Source organism: Bombus affinis, chromosome 3 (genome assembly GCF_024516045.1).
Source record: "Bombus affinis isolate iyBomAffi1 chromosome 3, iyBomAffi1.2, whole genome shotgun sequence".
NCBI classification, from domain to species: domain Eukaryota; kingdom Metazoa; phylum Arthropoda; class Insecta; order Hymenoptera; family Apidae; genus Bombus; species Bombus affinis.
Genome location: NC_066346.1, coordinates 10,113,076 through 10,130,742, shown reverse-complemented (window position 1 = coordinate 10,130,742; position 17,667 = coordinate 10,113,076). Strand labels below are relative to the sequence as shown.

The 17,667-nt window shown below is 34.7% G+C and overlaps 3 protein-coding genes and 1 long non-coding RNA gene across 10 annotated transcripts in view; 2 read left to right on the top strand and 2 right to left on the bottom strand.

The window, feature by feature from the left end:
- The first annotated feature begins 1,059 nt into the window (after positions 1-1,059).
- Positions 1,060-5,323, top strand: LOC126914354 (diacylglycerol O-acyltransferase 2-like). 2 transcript variants are annotated; one of them, XM_050718174.1, is made up of 6 exons: positions 1,060-1,232; positions 2,102-2,394; positions 3,079-3,353; positions 4,376-4,562; positions 4,806-5,005; positions 5,130-5,323. In XM_050718174.1, exons 2-6 carry the CDS (start codon positions 2,168-2,170, stop codon positions 5,285-5,287), a joined length of 1,047 nt encoding a protein of 348 aa, XP_050574131.1. In that variant the 5' UTR covers positions 1,060-1,232; positions 2,102-2,167; the 3' UTR covers positions 5,288-5,323. The 2 variants fall into 2 exon arrangements, with proteins under 2 accessions (XP_050574131.1, XP_050574132.1); XM_050718175.1 differs by lacking the exon at positions 1,060-1,232 and adding an exon at positions 1,780-1,920.
- A 525-nt stretch (positions 5,324-5,848) lies between these two features.
- LOC126914347 (kynurenine 3-monooxygenase) lies at positions 5,849-11,271 on the bottom strand. Its single transcript, XM_050718162.1, has 11 exons — positions 10,801-11,271; positions 10,611-10,680; positions 10,002-10,192; positions 9,838-9,886; positions 8,408-8,495; positions 8,167-8,338; positions 7,633-7,884; positions 6,945-7,031; positions 6,669-6,809; positions 6,169-6,330; positions 5,849-6,077 (listed from the first exon to the last, which is right to left on the bottom strand). Exons 1-11 carry the CDS (start codon positions 10,849-10,851, stop codon positions 5,979-5,981), a joined length of 1,362 nt encoding a protein of 453 aa, XP_050574119.1. The 5' UTR covers positions 10,852-11,271; the 3' UTR covers positions 5,849-5,978.
- A 1,230-nt stretch (positions 11,272-12,501) lies between these two features.
- LOC126914318 (uncharacterized) overlaps positions 12,502-17,667 on the top strand; it is a 44,830-nt gene continuing 39,664 nt past the window's right edge. For all 5 annotated transcript variants that reach the window (XM_050718093.1, XM_050718090.1, XM_050718092.1 and 2 more), the window contains exon 1: positions 12,502-13,224. In XM_050718093.1, the coding sequence (XP_050574050.1) occupies positions 12,795-13,224 (430 nt within the window). In that variant the 5' untranslated portion in view covers positions 12,502-12,794. The remainder of the gene's footprint in view (positions 13,225-17,667) is intronic.
- LOC126914372 (uncharacterized) overlaps positions 13,950-17,667 on the bottom strand; it is a 35,304-nt gene continuing 31,586 nt past the window's right edge. The window contains exons 2-3 of one of the 2 annotated variants that reach the window (XR_007709639.1): positions 14,931-15,422; positions 13,950-14,861 (exon numbers count right to left, since the gene is read on the bottom strand). This is a non-coding gene — a long non-coding RNA (uncharacterized LOC126914372). Of the gene's footprint in view, positions 15,423-17,667 lie in introns of both variants that reach the window. The other variant, XR_007709638.1, reaches the window with a different exon arrangement.

Here is a 17,667-nt window from a genome sequence, read left to right as displayed (position 1 = left end):
GACTAGAAGGGTTGAAATCATAAACTCCAGGACATCCTTTTTTTGGACGCCCCACTTTGTCAGCCCATAACTTTGCGAATTTTGAGTTTTTTCGGTTAATTTTTTATGTAATCATAAAATATCAATAAACAAATGATAAAAATGGATAGTAAAAATATTTTTTGTTTCGTTTGTACAGAGCTTCAAAACCCGTCCGAAATTCATGCCTCTAGACTAGAATACCACCTTAAATGGTTGAAAACATACAGGTTTTTTGGTAAACCTTGATCTCTAGACACAGCTTATCCGAATTAAAGATTCTGTTGTTAATGATAGCAATGATGACATACAATATTTGATATCTTTATTCTTCTTATTTCACGCTTTTGATCATTCATTGGCGATAATGATCCGTTTCATTATTTTATCATTTGGATATAATCGTTTCGCAAATAATCGTTTCTATTAATTTTACGAATAGGATTCTCTTTCAAATTTTTAATCGCCGTTCGTTTTTACTTGTTATCAGTCCAATTCTTTCGCTTCCAATCCCTTCGCTCGTATTTGCTGTACAATTTGATAATTGCTTAATATGACAATTTATAATAACGATAGTACGAATTGGTTTATTATTAGCTAGGCCGAAGAAGAATCGCCGAATTGATACTACCGTAAAAAGAGGAGGAAATCAGAAAAAAACGATGGAGATTCTGGGAGTGAAATTCGCTCCGTTAAACGTTCCATTAAATCGAAGATTAGAAAAGCTAAATCTAGTAATTGTTAAAATCCTTTTCCTAACTTTTCCGCCCATAGTGTCTTGCAGGCGCCCATTACTCACCCTTTGCAACTACCATCGCCCAGTCGTTCGACCAACTGGATCAACGGATTATCGATCGATCGGATCGATCAGGACTAAACTGCATCAAACTAGCTGGCATCAATTTTCAACATCTCATTCCTACAGAGAAAGAAAGGCGGGGCCTTCTCCTTTCTCGTCATTGATTCACTCCTGTTCAAAAAATGCTGCTTAGCTACCGAGAAACACGTGATTGCGTTCGCGAACTCTTGCACACGCCGCTTAGAGAACACAGTTCCTGCTCAGTGTTCTTTATTTCAACTGTGTTCTCGGTGGAAGTCTGTCTCCAATATCGGAACGTACCATAAGTGTGTCATAAACGGAAATCGCCGACCTCCCAAATAGACAGAAGTCATTTGGCAGTCACTGATAAATCCTGCTAGGAAACGACACTCAGGTACGTTCCTTCATAGTCTAGTTTTTAGATTCGGTGGAACGGAGAACCTTACGTCGTTTCATTGACTTTTTCAAATATATTCAGACAAAATGTGATTTGGGCAGACGAAGAGATTTTTTGATTCAAAGAAACTGTGAGTAACTTTGATCATTAACATAAAGGAATTCGGATACCTCTAAATATTAAAATACCTTGGTAACTTGTAAGCATTAAAATACATCGCTGTGGCTGTAGCTACTTTTCTTGAAAACAAAAAAAATAAAATAAAATCTTGCATCGTCCATCCTGTTCGCCGTACCGTGTGATTATTTTTTGGCGTTGCGACTTTACATAATAATGCAAGAGAAACATTAAGGAAATGTTATATTCAAGACATTCGGATGATTGACGATGGATCTTCAAAGACATTATATAAAAAGAGGTGCAAAGATTATCCGATGCCTTAATTAGCAATGCCATTCATTATGTCATCGCAGAAGAAACGTGATTCAAATAAAGTAAAAAATTTTCTTCAAAATAATGCCTCTGATCTATCGTTACAAAAGTTCGGAACTAAACATTCTGTTATTTGTGATAGCAATGATGAAAAATAGGATTTCATATCTTTATTCTGCTTATTTCAGGCTTTTGATCATTCGTTGGTGATAACGATCCGTTTCATTATTTTATCATTTGGATATACATACATGTAATCATTTCTATTAATTTTACGAATACGATTCTCTTTCAAATTTTTAATCATCGTTCGTTTTTACTTCTTTTCATCTCCAATTCTTTCGTTTCCACTTGTTTCGTGTTTGTTGTACAATTTGATAATAACTTGATATGACGATTTATAATAAAAATATTACGAATTGGTTTATTATTAGCGGGCCCAAAGGAGAATCGACTAATTGATACCACCGTAAAAAAGAGGAGGAACTCAGAAAGAAACGATGGAGATTCTGGGAGTGAAATTCGCTCCGTTAAACGTTCCATTAAATCGACGATTAGAAACGCTCTCAGTCGCGCTTTGGATCCTACTTTTGGGATTTGGAAACTTCATAGGATATATTCTCGCCGCCTATTTTCTTTTCTTCACCCAAACTATGCGTTACTTCATATTACTTTACTTCGTCTGGATGTATTACGATTGGAATAAATTCGATCTAGGCAAAATACGGTAAGTTCAAAACATTTATTTATTTATTTATTTATTTTATTTACCAGGTTCAGCCCTATGTTACAAAATGAACAAACAGAACTACATTTTTAAGCGTAGAAGTAAAGGAATAAATACGGAAAATAATGTAATATAATAACTTGTTAAGAGTTACATTACTGCAAAGCCTGTCGATGAACATGTAGAAAGAACTAAAGAAGAATTTGAGTTGGCTAGAGATACCATTACATGTATGCGGCATCTTTTAGAAATTCGAAGATTTATATTAAGATCTTACCATTTGATAAATGTGTTTAGGCAACAAATCGATAATATTCCTTCTCGTTACATAAACGTGTAAATAAGGATTGAAACGCGATTTGATACGCACGTTGAACCGGAATCATGGAAAAAATTAATTCAGTTCAGTTATATAAAATGATTTATATTTCATTTGTTTCATTTCATTATGAATACTGAGTAAATTTACAAAACAGTAGGTTAGTTAATAAATGACTAATATCCCTAACATATGCTGTTTCAAAAGAAACTACGTGAGGTTAATACTTACGTGAACATAACGACATTATGCAATGAGCTGATAAAAAATCATTGCAATCTATCCGTATATACTCTCGCTTTATTTTCATCGGCTAAGGTTCATAAGCTACGTCTGACTTGATATGTTGGATTTTTATGTTACAGGAAAATATTGGAGCCACATTTCAGAAACTGTGCGTGGCACCGACACTTCTGTAACTACTTTCCTATAAAATTAGTGAAAACCACTGATTTGGATCCGAACAAATTATATTTATTCTGTACTTTCCCGCATGGGATCTTATCGTTAGGAGTTTATGGTGCATTCGCAACAGACATCATCAGTTGTAGAGAACTTTTCCCGGGTGTCGAATTTAGAATCGCCGTACTGGCCCAACACTTTAAAACGCCGCTTTACCGCGAGTATTCTCGCACCACCTGTACGTATTATCTGTTACTTTTTATTTGACCACGCAGTGCATGTACGTTTACGCCATTATTCATATGTATTGAGACATTTTGTTTCATTAACAGTATTTGAATTTCATCATAGCATACATGTGATTAATTAATTAATAATTCAGCAAACAGTATTCATTATCTTTCATAGAATCAATAGATTACAAATTTTCATTAAATATTGAGAAACATAGCAACAATGTTTCTCACTATTTGTTACATAAGGTACACATTTGCTATATTTACATTTAAATATAAATACCTCTTTTTGGAATGAACAGATGAAAAATTTATTTTACTTAGTAATATACACATATATTTTCTATTTGTTCTATATATCTACGCCATATGGCATGGTTCTACTGTTTAAATATCGTTGCTTGGATTTCATTCACAACCTATCTATCAATTTAGAAGGAACTTCTTCCTCTGATTTACAATTCAGAAATTAAAGAATCCGGAAGGAAGAAGCTTGCCAAGTAACAATATGGCTTTTACATATTTTAATGATTTCTAACGTTAATTTTACTATTGTTGCATCTTCGAATCATAATATCATTTAATACGAAGGGTAAAATCATTGCAAATATTTTGCAAATACATCTCGTCTGAGACATGTAAATATCTGTTGTTTGTTAATGACGATCATTTCTGAACGCGATGTGTATTTTTTCGAATCTGTGCAAAAGAGTGATCTCCACCGGTATAAATTATCTCTAACGTAAGAAACATATTTAATAACCGAAATGCTTTGAATAGTTTGTACAATGTACCTACTATACAACTGTTAATGCGCATACTTTATTACTGCGTAATTTCTGTTAATGAAATGGCAAAGCGATAAAACACGAAGTCCAAGTTCCTAACATTTCTTAAATCGTCATATCAACTTTTCAACGATTTCTTTTTGGTTGTTGACTCTTCTAATTTTACACCTGTGCTATTCTGCTATCAAATAACTATTATGATTCAACCATTTAATTATGACTCAATTGAAATGTAGGCGCTCTTGAAAGCAGTGCAGAGTGCGTGAAACAACAACTATCGACGAGACCGTCGCCACCGTACACCGGAAGGGCGATAATTCTGATACCTGGTGGTGCAGCAGAAGCATTCGAATGTAAGCCGGGCATTTACCGCATCCTGATAAAAAGGAGAAAAGGCTTCGTAAAGCTCGCGCTGCAAAATGGGTCGGTATAATCTTTCTTTTCGTTCACTCGAATCTTAATCTCATGAGAACTTAAAACGGTAGAAACCTCGTCCCTTTGAACATCGTGCGGGTACATAAATCTGATTTAGCGTAAATGAAGTATAGTCACTTGTACATTATTGCAATTGTTACTTCCCTATAGAGTCACAAATATTAGCGGTTTAATCAAGAGCATCTGTTACTTAAAAATCGAAGTGACACTCGCGGAATTCGTTTGTTTCAGAAACCCTCTGGTTCCTGTCTGTTTATTCGGAGAAACGGATACTTACGATCAATTGACCTGGCCAGATGGTTCGTACGTGAAGAGACTACAGGAGTTCATTCGTAAGAAAATCGGTATAGCTCCGGTTGTACCGGTTGGTCGAGGATTCTTCCAATACACTTTCGGTCTTATCCCTCGACGGAAGCCAATTACTGTCGTTGGTAAGTACTCAAATTTATAATTTTAGGGAGGAGACTTTGGTGTTTGGAATACGTTTGAAAATTTTTATTTTCTCATAGAGGAAATTCCAAGCTTCTTTAATATTAATTAATTATTTTTTCTCAGTCGGTAGTCCGATGGAGTTACCAAAGATAGAAGAACCAACGAGAGAACAAGTCGAGGAATATCACGAGAAATTCGTCAAGCACCTGGAGAACTTTTTCGAGAACGAGAAACACAAGTACATCGAGAACGCGGATTCGGTGCATCTTGAGTTCGTATAGTGATATCACGAAATAATGACCATTTATAACGGACCCGCGCAGTGATTGTTCGAAGGACCAAGAAACTGCTCAATTGCTTAAACGTGTATTGATGTTTCACCTTTCGGCTCACGAGATGGAGAATTTGCTGTTTCCGATGAAGACATGAAGGGAAAGTAGGGCAAGATATGGAGTGCAATTATTTTATCTCCGAAGATATTTATACTATTTAATGGAAAAATTATATAATATTTTAAATATTTTGTGGTACTTTGAATGTGGTTGGAGCTTGGAGACACTGTTATGGGGATGTTTATTGGTTTAATAATATTATCTATTTAATATTTTGTAGAAATTTTAGTGAAGGATTGTATAAAGAATTTGATTAGGGAGTAGTGAATGTGTCATTTTTAGCTGATATATTTTATAATTAATATTTATTAGTACAGAAAAAGATAGTAATAAGTGAAAATGTTAGACCAAATTTACAAATAAACATTTACAAATAAACCAAATATATAAATAATTAATTAATCCTCAGTAATAAAAAATATAGCAGAAGAATTCAAATTTGTATGGAACTTAAACGTATAATTTATTTTCTAAGGACCCTTTTGAAAGGATCGCCATAATATTAAACGATAATATCTTATTGCAAAAGCAATGCACACACTTGTACATCCAGGTAATGGTACAATTTATATATTTGTATTCAATAGGAAATGCTTCTTCTTCCAAATGCGTCAACTACAGGAGCCGCCAGTATTCCAAAAATCAAGAACAGTGTACACCAACCAGCCCTGCGTACGATCTATAAAAATATAATTCTTTCTTCACATATATATTTTTAACAATATTTACAACTGTTATGTATATCCCTGATATTTTTATTAATATTTCACCTTGTCTTGCCATTCCTTGTTCGCGACGCAATCGCGAAATTTCATCCTTGAAAAGTGAACCGTATTATAAAGTGGTATCCATGTATTTGGAATTTGTCTATAAAGGAACGTGTCTAATCTTTTTCGAAGAAGGAACGATTTTCTCGTTACCAGATCCCTCATCTGAAAATTGTACACCTGTACTTAATCTTTATAATATTTGATATTGTTGAAATCAACTTTAATCAATTAACAAATTTTCTTTCCTCCGTTAAATCCTTCAAATCTTGCTACTTCTACCATAAATATGACATTATTCAAAACTACAAAATAAATACACTTTGCATTATTAAAATTGACCTTAATCGATTAAAAAATTGTATTTCCTTCATTAAGTCTTCAAGCTTTACTGCATGAAATAAACATTCGTATGATAATTAAGAATTTCAGAAAAAAGAGAATCACTGTAGAAGATAAAAATTGTTTTTCACTTCGATAGCATTTCAATACGAGAAAAATACCTCGATATAATTGTATATGGCAAGATCGGAACTAGCATGTGCGTCCTCGCATCGAAGTTCCGTGAACTTTGGAAGAATCAAACTGAAATCTGAGTCGTAGCGTTCCATTAACTCATCCAGTAATAAAATATCCTCGAAACCCTGGCAAAGTAAGATAATAATTTATGAAAAGACTCGTGAGACCATTAATAACGACGGTTATTTAAGTAACAGGCCCAATATTATGGAAGATATCTTTTATGAAGCTAAATAGACGTGAAATCAAATGAAACTAACCGTGTTCATTCCTTGGGCGTAGAAAGGCACCATGGCGTGAGCAGCATCCCCAACGAGAAGCGTTTTTCCAACGTGATATGGTTTGCACTACAGCGTGTTTACACAAAATAGAAAGATAAGATAAATTTAATTAAGACTAAATAGATGGTTATCATTCCAAGTACATATGTACTTGATTAATTATAATTCGACAACCGATACTCATGCGTATTTAACTTGGATAAACATATATCTTATCTTCAAAATGTGGTATTACATATTTTATCTGTTATAATTTTTATACCTTTGCTTATCTTTATATAGCTTGTCATGTTTCTTACTTATTTATTAATTTCATACTTATTATAGATATAAATAAATAAACGTTTCCAGTCTAACAGCAACGATACTCGAATGGAATACTATTCCATACACACACTAGATGTTATTATTTAATCAATTCCATAAATTTATCTTATTTATTCCGGGTTTGTTTGAAATAGTCCAAATGACTAGTTCGAATCACAAAAAAGAAACTGGATAAATTATTGGAACTGGAGTATTAAAAATATATAATCTTGTGTAACTTTCCATTTCAGTATCTTAATATAACGAAACAATCCAAAGCTTTGAAACGTACCTTAATAAGATAAAAATCATCTCAACTAACGTCTCCTTTCCAATTAACAACAAATCCACTCAAACTCACCTTAATAGTAATCAATGTCTTTGGTTCCTTTTCGAAATAATCCTTAACTATCTTCTCCCTTCCAATTAATTCCAGTAGGTCCGGAAATTGCTCTTCGAAAAACTCCAAGAGATCCTGTGGCGTCTTCAACTTGTCCAACGTCGAGAAAGGGGCGAATATGTCACCAGTGAATGTATGGTCGTCATTAGGCAAGGCTATCATCATGAATTGTCCTCGTGGCCAAATATGAAAATGCTGACCACTCATCGCAAACTTGCAATCCAAGCGAGGTTTTCATATATTTTCGAGGTTTTGTGAACAATGTCAAATGACTCTTATCTATTTTATTTATTCGTTTCTTTTCTTTTTACATTATTGTACATGGGATCGAAAATTAAAAATCAAATAATATGAAAATTTCCAAGCAATATTTTTCAACTCTCTTTAGGATTAAAAATCCGTTCTCCAATTTAAATTCAATTAAATAAAATCGCATATAGAAGAAATTAATTGAGATGTGTAAAAAAAATTGTGGAAAAGAAAAATTGCAGTTACCTCGTTATTTTTCCCTATGGGGACGAATAATTCGACGTAACCATGTTCGATGTATGTTTGACTAAAGTTGAACAGCGGCCTCTTCGCCATTACTCTTCTGACAGTCGAGTAAGCACCATCGGCGCCGATTATCAAATCCGCTTCTACCTCTTCTGTTGTTTGAGTCTTCGTGCTACAAAATTCAACGAGCTATACGTAACACAAAATAATTTTCTAAATTATTTTATGAAGATATTCTTACTCTAGTATCTTCAGCTTCCCATTATCTAAATCCGCATCCACCACTTTCTTGTTGAAAAAAAGGTTCACTTCTGGGTATTTATCGGCAGCTATTCGATGAGGTAAAATTAAAAAAAAAAGAAAAAAAAACGGAGGAAGAATAAATAAAGGATAATTAAATATCGAGTTTTGAAATGTTTGATTTGTAGAAAATTTAATATCATTTTCTATTCTTTATCAAATCGAATAAAAAGAATCCCTATCATGTTTATTAAATTCAAAAAATTCGTAGCGATATATTCTACTATCTCTCCCTATTTGCAAAATAGTGCTACATAAATACTACTTCTAAAAAAAGTTTTAGATTAGTGAATTGATGACCAGATTAGTAAATAGAAAAGGTGTCATTTTTCGATGAAAACATTAAATCTCAACATTTTAATGAAAATCCAGTAAACAATATATGAAGCCATAGCTCGAATGTCCGACTCAATTCGGCTCGTTCAGAAATTTGCTTTATCATTTCATTATAATTTCTTTTAATTTTTAGAGAACATTGTTTCCACCACAAAAAATTAAATACTTCAAAATCTTGCCTGTAAATGTTAGTAGAAAATATTGTTTAAAAAAGGCATATCTTTTGGAAAAACAGTCACAAAGCTACCTAAATCTACAAGATCTTTGACAACAGATGGTAGAAAATTTAAAGGTACTTGTGCAAACCAAAATAAGATAAAAAACAAGGATACAAAAGTCTAATGCCTCGCCGATTAATTTAAAGCTGTACGGATTGAAGAATAGAATGTGTAGATATTATCTTGTACGGAAAGTTTCATACGTATTCATGTACATATCAGATTAAAATGGCACTGGGGCGTTTCACGTAGAAGATCGTAAGAGGCACGAGCTAGTAGTAGCAAGAAACTTGACACGCTCGAATTCTTGTGGCTTCACGCACCACCGCGTTATCGGATATCCAGTCATTTTTCTTTCAACATAAGAGCATCTAGTGTTCGTTCGCGATTCTTTTAAATCAAGATCCGATTTTTATCAAAATGATCGATGCTACAAAATCTTTTAGTTAAATTTAGATTAGAGTTTTGACTGATTTGCCGACTATCCGATTAATCGGTTCTCAAAAAATCTACACATCGGCTGATTAATAATCCGTGACGATCATTTTCAAACGCCGCTGCAAAACCATCATTATGATTGTATAATATTGCGAAACGAAAGCGAGAACTTTTTCATATTTTTTGTTATACTTATCATATTACGTCTTGTTTTTTGTTTTAAGCAGCTTTTTCTTATTATAAAATTGAGAAATAACGAACAAAGTTCCTAATTAATTGGTACTTATTTAGATTACTTCAATAAATGTTAGTTATTATCTTTATCTAATTATTTGAGAGAGAACAATGTACGTCAACGAATTTCTGAATATTTACTTACCATTTAATAGAACTATGTTTAAGCGTCGTCTGCTGACTGAGTAAATGCACTGCAATGAAGATAGAAAGAGAAGATGCCAGAAACATTCAAAAGTGACTATTGCCTTTTAAATATTATACATAGAAACTTTCATAGAAGAGTAGAAGTTCTAAAAAATTACTCACATTTCCGTTTACAATATCGTAAGGTATGTCCTTCAGGGTACCATCCTTGTTATGGATCATTCTACCATGCATAGCAATGCCATGACCATCGATCACTGCCTCTTCAAGACCAACTGCCCTTAAAGCTTCCCGCCCTCTGACCGACACAGCCAAGTCAATGCTCTGACCTCGAGAATACTCCACTCTGATGTCTAAATGATGACAAGCGAATTTTAATCTTTACATCTCTATTATCTTTCTAAAAAACAAAAAAAGAAAAAAAAAATGGCAAACGCACGATATTGCGTTATTCGTAAAAAGTGAATACGCGTATGGAAGAATATGAAGGGATTTTAGTGCTCCGAAGTCACTTCTATCACAACAACTGAACATTGAATAACAAGAATACAAAAGCTATACAAATACAAAAAGCTTCTCTAAATCATCGTAATTGTGGGAAATATATGTTTAGAATTCAAAGTTATTAAACAATCCTTGTGAAGTAAAAAAAAAAACCGGAAATTATTTTAAATACATAAAAAAGCAAGTTATATGCTAATTTAAAATGAAAAAGAAGACACAACAGAATATATATATATATATAAATAGTGAAAATTCTTAAGAAGTTACCTGCGCGATACTCGTAAATGTTCACAGAATGGCCTCTTTTTGCGAAATAGCAAGCTGCCAGAGAACCAACCTAAAAGATCGAAGACTCACTATATCAATTTTCCGAGCTATGTTTGAAATTTCTAGTAAAAGTTTTTCGAAATATTATTTCTTTCGCAAAAAAATTATTTTCGAACGTCAAAACACGTACCAAACCACCCCCGACGATAGCGATTCGCGACTTTCGATTGGTGGCTGCCATGGTATACCGTTCTGCACCGAAGCCGCTGACCAACTACCTATCCTAGCAAGATCCTCGTCTTACCGTACACATTTACTAGCGTACATGGCGAGCTACTTAATACTAATCTCAGATATCGTTGTAATTTTTCGACAATTCCAAGAATTTTGGGAGAAACGCAACTTTTTTTTGGAGGTGTAGAAGATGCAAGAATCGATTAGATTTACCGTGGATCAGAGTAGATTTTTATCAGAGACAATTTTTAAGTTTCTGAATTTTGGGAAATATTTGAGAGTTTAAAATAACTCGTTAACGGAAAAATAGTATCTTGAAGTGTATCTTTGGAAGAGATAAGATAGAAGAAACTTTTGATCTTCGCCAGCGTATTTTGCGACGGTATGATTAAAAGCAGGTGTGTATATCTGAAGGTATCTTTACATCGATATTTATATCGTTCTAATATCTTTCTCTTGTAATATCTTTAAAATTTAAAGATCTCGTTGTCTTGCATTTCATAATTCTTGCATTTCATAATTCTTGCATTTCATACATTTATCGTATAAATTATTTTATAGATTGACATCTCCTCTTTCTCTTCGTTAAATGCATTGAGAGGTATTAACGGATTATCCGGAGATCATATTTTAATACGACTTGAATTCTGACACCGTTCTCAGTGGAAACTAGTTGGTTCAATCTGACCTTCGCGTATCTATTCAACCGAGATACTATGGTTTTATATACGTAGCGTAGTTAAATCACGAAACACAGAAATTCTCGAATGTTTTTATAAATCTTTCACAGAATCTCACAACGCAAGAGAAAATGGAAAAAATCAGAGACTTATTCGACGAAGAAGATAAGCGAGATCATCGTAGGAACTCCGAACGCAAAAGGAAAGAAGTATCATCATAGATCACTCAACTCAAGAAGATCAACAACCCACCCAATTTCCTATAAAACTGAAGAAAGAAAGATAAGAAATTATTCCAATAGAAGAAGAACGAAAAATTCTAAAAAATCATCCCAGAATAAAGAAACTTCTTAAGAATCGTAAGGAATTATCCCAATGCAAGGAAAAAAGAAAAATCCAAAGAAATTATCCGAAATCCAAGAAGGAAGAAAGGTCCTGCTATAGTACGCTACATTTTATATAGTATACGGTATAGCATAATGATAATAACGTAAGCTTTAACCGAGTGCGCGGTCCATGACGATTGATCGCAGGTCACAATTCCCTTGAACATACCCACTCACTGATTGATGCGAGATTTTTATTTCTGTTTGTATTCCGACTTTATGTTGACTTCCATTTACACTATACGGTAGAATAATAACCATAGAACTTATACATAATCAAAAAATAACATACATGTTACACGAGAACAATAGACATAAACCTACTCATAAACTAAAACGCATACGTAATAATCGGTATAAGTAGAAGCGCAAATCCACTTTGACCAATCTTTTCCTTTACGATTACCCCTATTCCTTTTGTTTTCTGCTCTGACCAACCGCTCCTTTGCGTGGACAGCTAACCGGACGGAAAAGTTCCCTGCTTCGATGCGCTCCCTTGTGGACCAACTGGACAGAGACTCCGAGGATAGGCCAATGGTCAACCCGAGTTCCGTGCATAGTGTCACTCGGTCGACATCCGCCGGCCAAGTCTCGCATAATCTAACCTTGTATCGCTTGCACATAATTGTACATAAAACTACAAGAATAAAAGTTCTTGCCACAATACTAAATTACCTCAACGCAGAAGAAAAGAAAAATCCTTAAAAGACCATCTCAACGCGAAGAATAAAAAGGGAAAACCCTCACCCAGCGAAACGCAACAAGCCCAAAGCCCAAACAGAAATCTAAACCATAATAAAGGAATAGACGCGCGAAAAAGATTCTCGCTGGCTCATAGCAGAGATTCGAGGTGCTCCTGGCCGGTCGCGCCAGGGGGTAGCGCGATGAAGCTGAAAACGGCGACGAACGTGGCGTGCTCGTCGTCGTCGTCGTCGTCGTCGTCGGTTTGCTCTGCGGCGCTGTCCGAAAAATCAAAAATAGCCGGTGTGCCAGTCAGTGCGGCGATGTCGACGGCGAACGACGTTTCGACGGTACGGTTCGGCCGGTGGTGGTGGTGCTGGCGGAGACGAAGGAGGAATACTACCTACGGGCCAACGACGATGCCGACGGGATACGCGAAGACGATCGTCCTTCTCGGTGTTTTCGCGGTGTTATGCGCCCTCCTAGGCACCGTGGACGCCGTCGCGAGGACGAAACCGGACGAGCCTCGGTCAAAGGGTGGCCACAAGGACGCCGAGCCTGTCATCGAGGAAGTTAATGCCAAACAGCTCGAGCGACTCCTCAACGAGAAGGACTTTGTTGCCGTGTATTGGTGTAAGTGTTCCTCTCATCCTGGGGCTGTGGATGTTTTCGTTTTGATTGGTATTCTTTTCTAATAAGAAATTTCGTGCCAATTTCATTCTAATTTGGTTCCAATTTAGTTTGAATTGCCCTTTTCCAACGGCAGAAGTTTCATGGAGCGACTTGGATTCTCTGCTTTGGCAAGAGGGTGGAGCAAGGCGATGACGATGGTTGCTGTCCCTCCTTCGTTCTAGCGCTATTTTCTTAGTTTCTGGATTCGTAAAATAGTTGATTCTGAGGATTTGTCTTGTAGATGCTTGTTGAGGTTTTGCGGAAATTTTAATAGTTCTGACTTCGATAATTGGAAAGTGTTTATTGGAGTTTTGAAAACACATAGTTATGAATTCTAAATCGATGGTTAATATCTTGTATTTAGGTCCTGTCTTTTAGCTCCAGTATTTTAAGCTGATATTTAGGTACTATAGTTTCGGTTCTCTATTTGTGATTCATACATTTGTGGGTGTAAACATTTGCAGGAAGAAATATTTGTATAATTCTGACTTTCATAATATGACATTTTAGATTCTATATTTTACGATTATGTCGAATATTGCATTGTTAAAGAGACGTTTAAAGTATTTCAAACATAATATGGACTAGAATGTATTTCACTATAAACACGCGTTACCTCATACACACCATCAATAATTCATGAACAACCACAACAGAATTAATGAGAATAAAATACTACTTCAAACTTAACTTTGAAGTATTCACTCTTTATTACTTTAGTCACATGCTAAACTGATAAACTTCATCATTTAGTTCCTAAACTATAGTCATTTAATCTCTTTTAATTAAGATATAATATAGGTGAAATATCACCAGATTAATAAACATTGAAAAGATTTAAGCAATCCTATTGGCTATATAATCCTCGAAGATCATAGTTGTCAATGAACAATATTTTCAACAATGTTCCATTCATTTTCAAAGACTATTTAAAGAAGAATGACGGATTACAGACTTTAAAAATTGGAAGATTTTGATGTTCCAGACTTTTGGAAAGGCATTAGGTTTGTCGATTGCGAAAGTGAATTCAGGAAGTGCAGAAGCAATGCGACGTCCGCCGACACGTGGCAGCTACTCAATCTTACATAACCCGTTTATAGCCTCAGCCCTTTTGCTTCTGGTACAGCCACCAAATTCTTCGGGGTACCTCGTGCTGTGTGCTCCATCCCTCTTTCTCTTGCCTTCGCTATTTCACTCTCCATTTTCACTCTTGCATTCCTCTCGGTTCAGCGACTCTAAGGCGAAGCTGGCTCTCGATCCTCCTCCATCGTCTTCCAACTTTTTCGCTCCTCTAAAAGAAATCTGGGTTAGAATCGAAATTCTTCGAGGAAAGATTATATTAAATTAAGAAACTACATGCTTAACGTAGATATTTTATTCTCGGAAATTGGGTTAGATATGTCCGAGACATTTAACGTGACAATGAAATCACGTGACACACAAATAATTGCTCCATATTGATAATAATATCTCGAAATTCAATGAACATAATTTGGAATCATCTTCCACGAATTTTCAACTGTCTTTGTTATCAATTAGACAGTATAGTCAATCGATAGAAATTTCCTTTACTTTTGTAAATTATTATTTGAAGACATCTGTAACATATCAAAATTCTAAACTGACTTCTTCTATCAATTATTACATTTAAATGCCAGATACTTGACCAACAGCGTATTTTTAAAGATTGATGGAATTTATCAGACCATCGCACGAATATTTGTAAAATTTTCTTGGCTGCAAGACGCCTGTTCCACCCTTCCACGTTCTTCGTCCTCTTCATCTTCTTCTTATTCTTGTTCTTCTTCTTCTTCTTCGAATTACATAATCCGTGGTGGTGCCGTAGTGGGTGTCGATGAAAGCCAGAACTGCAGCACGCGATTCGTCATTGAGATCGTTTTGCGTGCAAAAGACGACAAGTGAGACGTCAATACGTGCACGGTTTAATGTACCAAGGCGGGGACGCGCGTTCACGCGTTATAAATAAATCTCTCGGCAGGAGTTTGACGCCTCTGTTTCTCGTTGAAATCGTTGGTCTCGACCATCTTCTTTACCTTTTGTCCTCGACAAATCTCCAGAATGAACGATCATGCCATTCCTGACGATCCAAACCGTTGCTGACTCCATTTTGCTGACTCCATTGCAGCGACGTTAATAATCTGCAAATTGTTTCTTGCGTTATTTTTACCGATAAAAAGTAGAAAATCGAGGAACGTTATTGCACAAATAAATTTAAAAATATTTAGACTCTTGTTTGTTTCTTTCCGAATGAAAAGTCTTCGTTTCAAGTCTTCGACTTCATTGTGCAAGTGTGTTGGGGTTGTTGATAGATCATAGTATTCGACATAATCAAAATCAATGTTTAAAAAATCAGTTTGTCGTAATAAATAATTTGCAAAGTAATATTAACTTTTCGTTTAATATTATTTTTACGCAAAATTCTTCGCAAGGGGTTAACAATGGATGAAATAGATTTTCGAAGAAAACGATTGGATATAAATTCGGTAGTTTCTTTTCAAGGCAATGTTTCATAAGTTCGGTGATAGAGACATTTTCAAGGAAGTAATAGATAAATTCGATATTTTCTTTTGGTCTCGAATTTCAATTTGGGACAACGACGTTGATGGAGTGTACAATTATATATAGGAGGTAATATACGCGTTATTCACGCGGATTGCATTCGTATGACAATTAACAAGTATTAAATTCTCTCCCTTTGCCAAGTGGGGTCGACTCAGTAGGACAAGCCGTCTCGAGGTAAACGCGAATCTTCGCAAGCGTCTGCGTCTACAATTGAAATAATGTGACTTTAATAATAATTCTCTATCAAACTGTACGTTGTTGTTTTTCCATCATTCGTCGTTTCGTGATTACGTCATTCTCTGTTATTTTTAAGAAAACAAATGTCAAAACAACGGAAGAATTTTTGCTGTGAATCAGAAAATTATTCCCGCGGTCGAAATATACAGGTTGACGAAAATGTATGAGGCAATAAGACAGGAAAGAATTTTCTAATATTTTTCTATCTAGAAATATATATATTTTTTATTTGTAAATCGTCGAGGCTCTAAAAATAATAAAATCGTAAGAGAATCTTGAAGAATTACGACTTATAATAGTAGAAAAACAAATTATAACTCCTCACATGTTTTAACATCAGAAAGTTATCCTATGTATTTTCAAAAATCCTTATCATAGTAAAATGATTATTTAATAGGACGCAATTTTTATGTTGTAACTTTGACCTGTTCTTTTGCGAATCTTTTGCCAATTATTTTCTAACTCTGTGAAAATATGTAAAAGTGTAAATTTACAAACACTCTTACTATTTTGTTATCTCAGAATCTTAACTCTATATATATATATATTTCTAAATTTAAAGTATCGAAAAATTCTTCTCATCCTATGATTTCATAGATCTTCGTTACATCTTCTGCTATACAAATAATTTTAACTTCACACGCTGACTTATTTATCTCTGAGGATAAAATGTACCCAACAGGCGCCGAACGAATTGTTGATCCTACAAAATTTTTGGATACAGCATGTAAATATAGAAGCTGGGAACAGAAGCTGGCACAATAGAACGTTTATCAGAACATGAACAAACAAAATCGTTTGCACTTTCTATATAACACAAAACGCAAGGTAAAACGTTTACATAAAATTTCCAATGCGGCATCCAGTGGATCTTTTCACGTGGATGAAACTGGTGTAACGATTAGACGATGAACGTATCGATTTTGACATTTGGTTCGAGGACAACCGCAGAATCTTTCATTGATACTCCGTCTGCAGTACGAGAACGTAAATTTAGACGCTCGCAAGGTGGCTCGGTGCAATGGAAGTTTAACGAATGCATTAATCACAGAATCATTTAAAATCGTAGTTAAACGCGTAAATATAGAAGCCAGGGTTACCTCGGTACAATACGTGAAGCCTGTATCGAAGCATTGAAACGTGGGATATAAACAGAGCATATGAAAATAGCTGGCACATTGCGTGGATGACCATAAAGTTTTATGACGTTTTAAAGAGAATACTATGTATAATATGATAATTCTAAAAACAGAGAAATATTTGATAGAGTTGCTTTATGATGTTTTAAATAGAATACTACATTCATATAGGTATACACATGTTAGAATAATTTTGAAAATAGGAAGAACTTTATAGCAAATATGATAAGATACATGATGACATAATGTGTGATTAATTAACTGAAAAATGGAAAGATAGAAATAAGAATCTATTAACCATCGCTTGTTAGACAATTATGGCACGAAAGCGGAAGTGAATGGCAAATGGATTAACCTTATACGAGAAATTGAGTGAAAGATAGTGTTACAGCTGAGGCGAAAGCCGATGGGAGTTTATGAAGTTGGTCTGGCTATGATTTTGTTG

Coding starts and splice junctions, on each gene's coding strand:
- LOC126914347 (XM_050718162.1), bottom strand. CDS start 10,851: ATGGCAGCCACCAATCGAAAGTCGCGAATCGCTATCGTCGGGGGTGGT. Junction 7,885..8,166: donor CCATAGGGAAAAATAACGAG/GTAACTGCAATT, acceptor TTGGATTGCAAG/TTTGCGATGAGTGGTCAGCA. Junction 7,032..7,632: donor AGACATTGATTACTATTAAG/GTGAGTTTGAGT, acceptor AACACGCTGTAG/TGCAAACCATATCACGTTGG.
- LOC126914354 (XM_050718174.1), top strand. CDS start 2,168: ATGGAGATTCTGGGAGTGAAATTCGCTCCGTTAAACGTTCCATTAAAT. Junction 2,395..3,078: donor TTCGATCTAGGCAAAATACG/GTAAGTTCAAAA, acceptor TTTATGTTACAG/GAAAATATTGGAGCCACATT. Junction 5,006..5,129: donor GAAGCCAATTACTGTCGTTG/GTAAGTACTCAA, acceptor ATTTTTTCTCAG/TCGGTAGTCCGATGGAGTTA.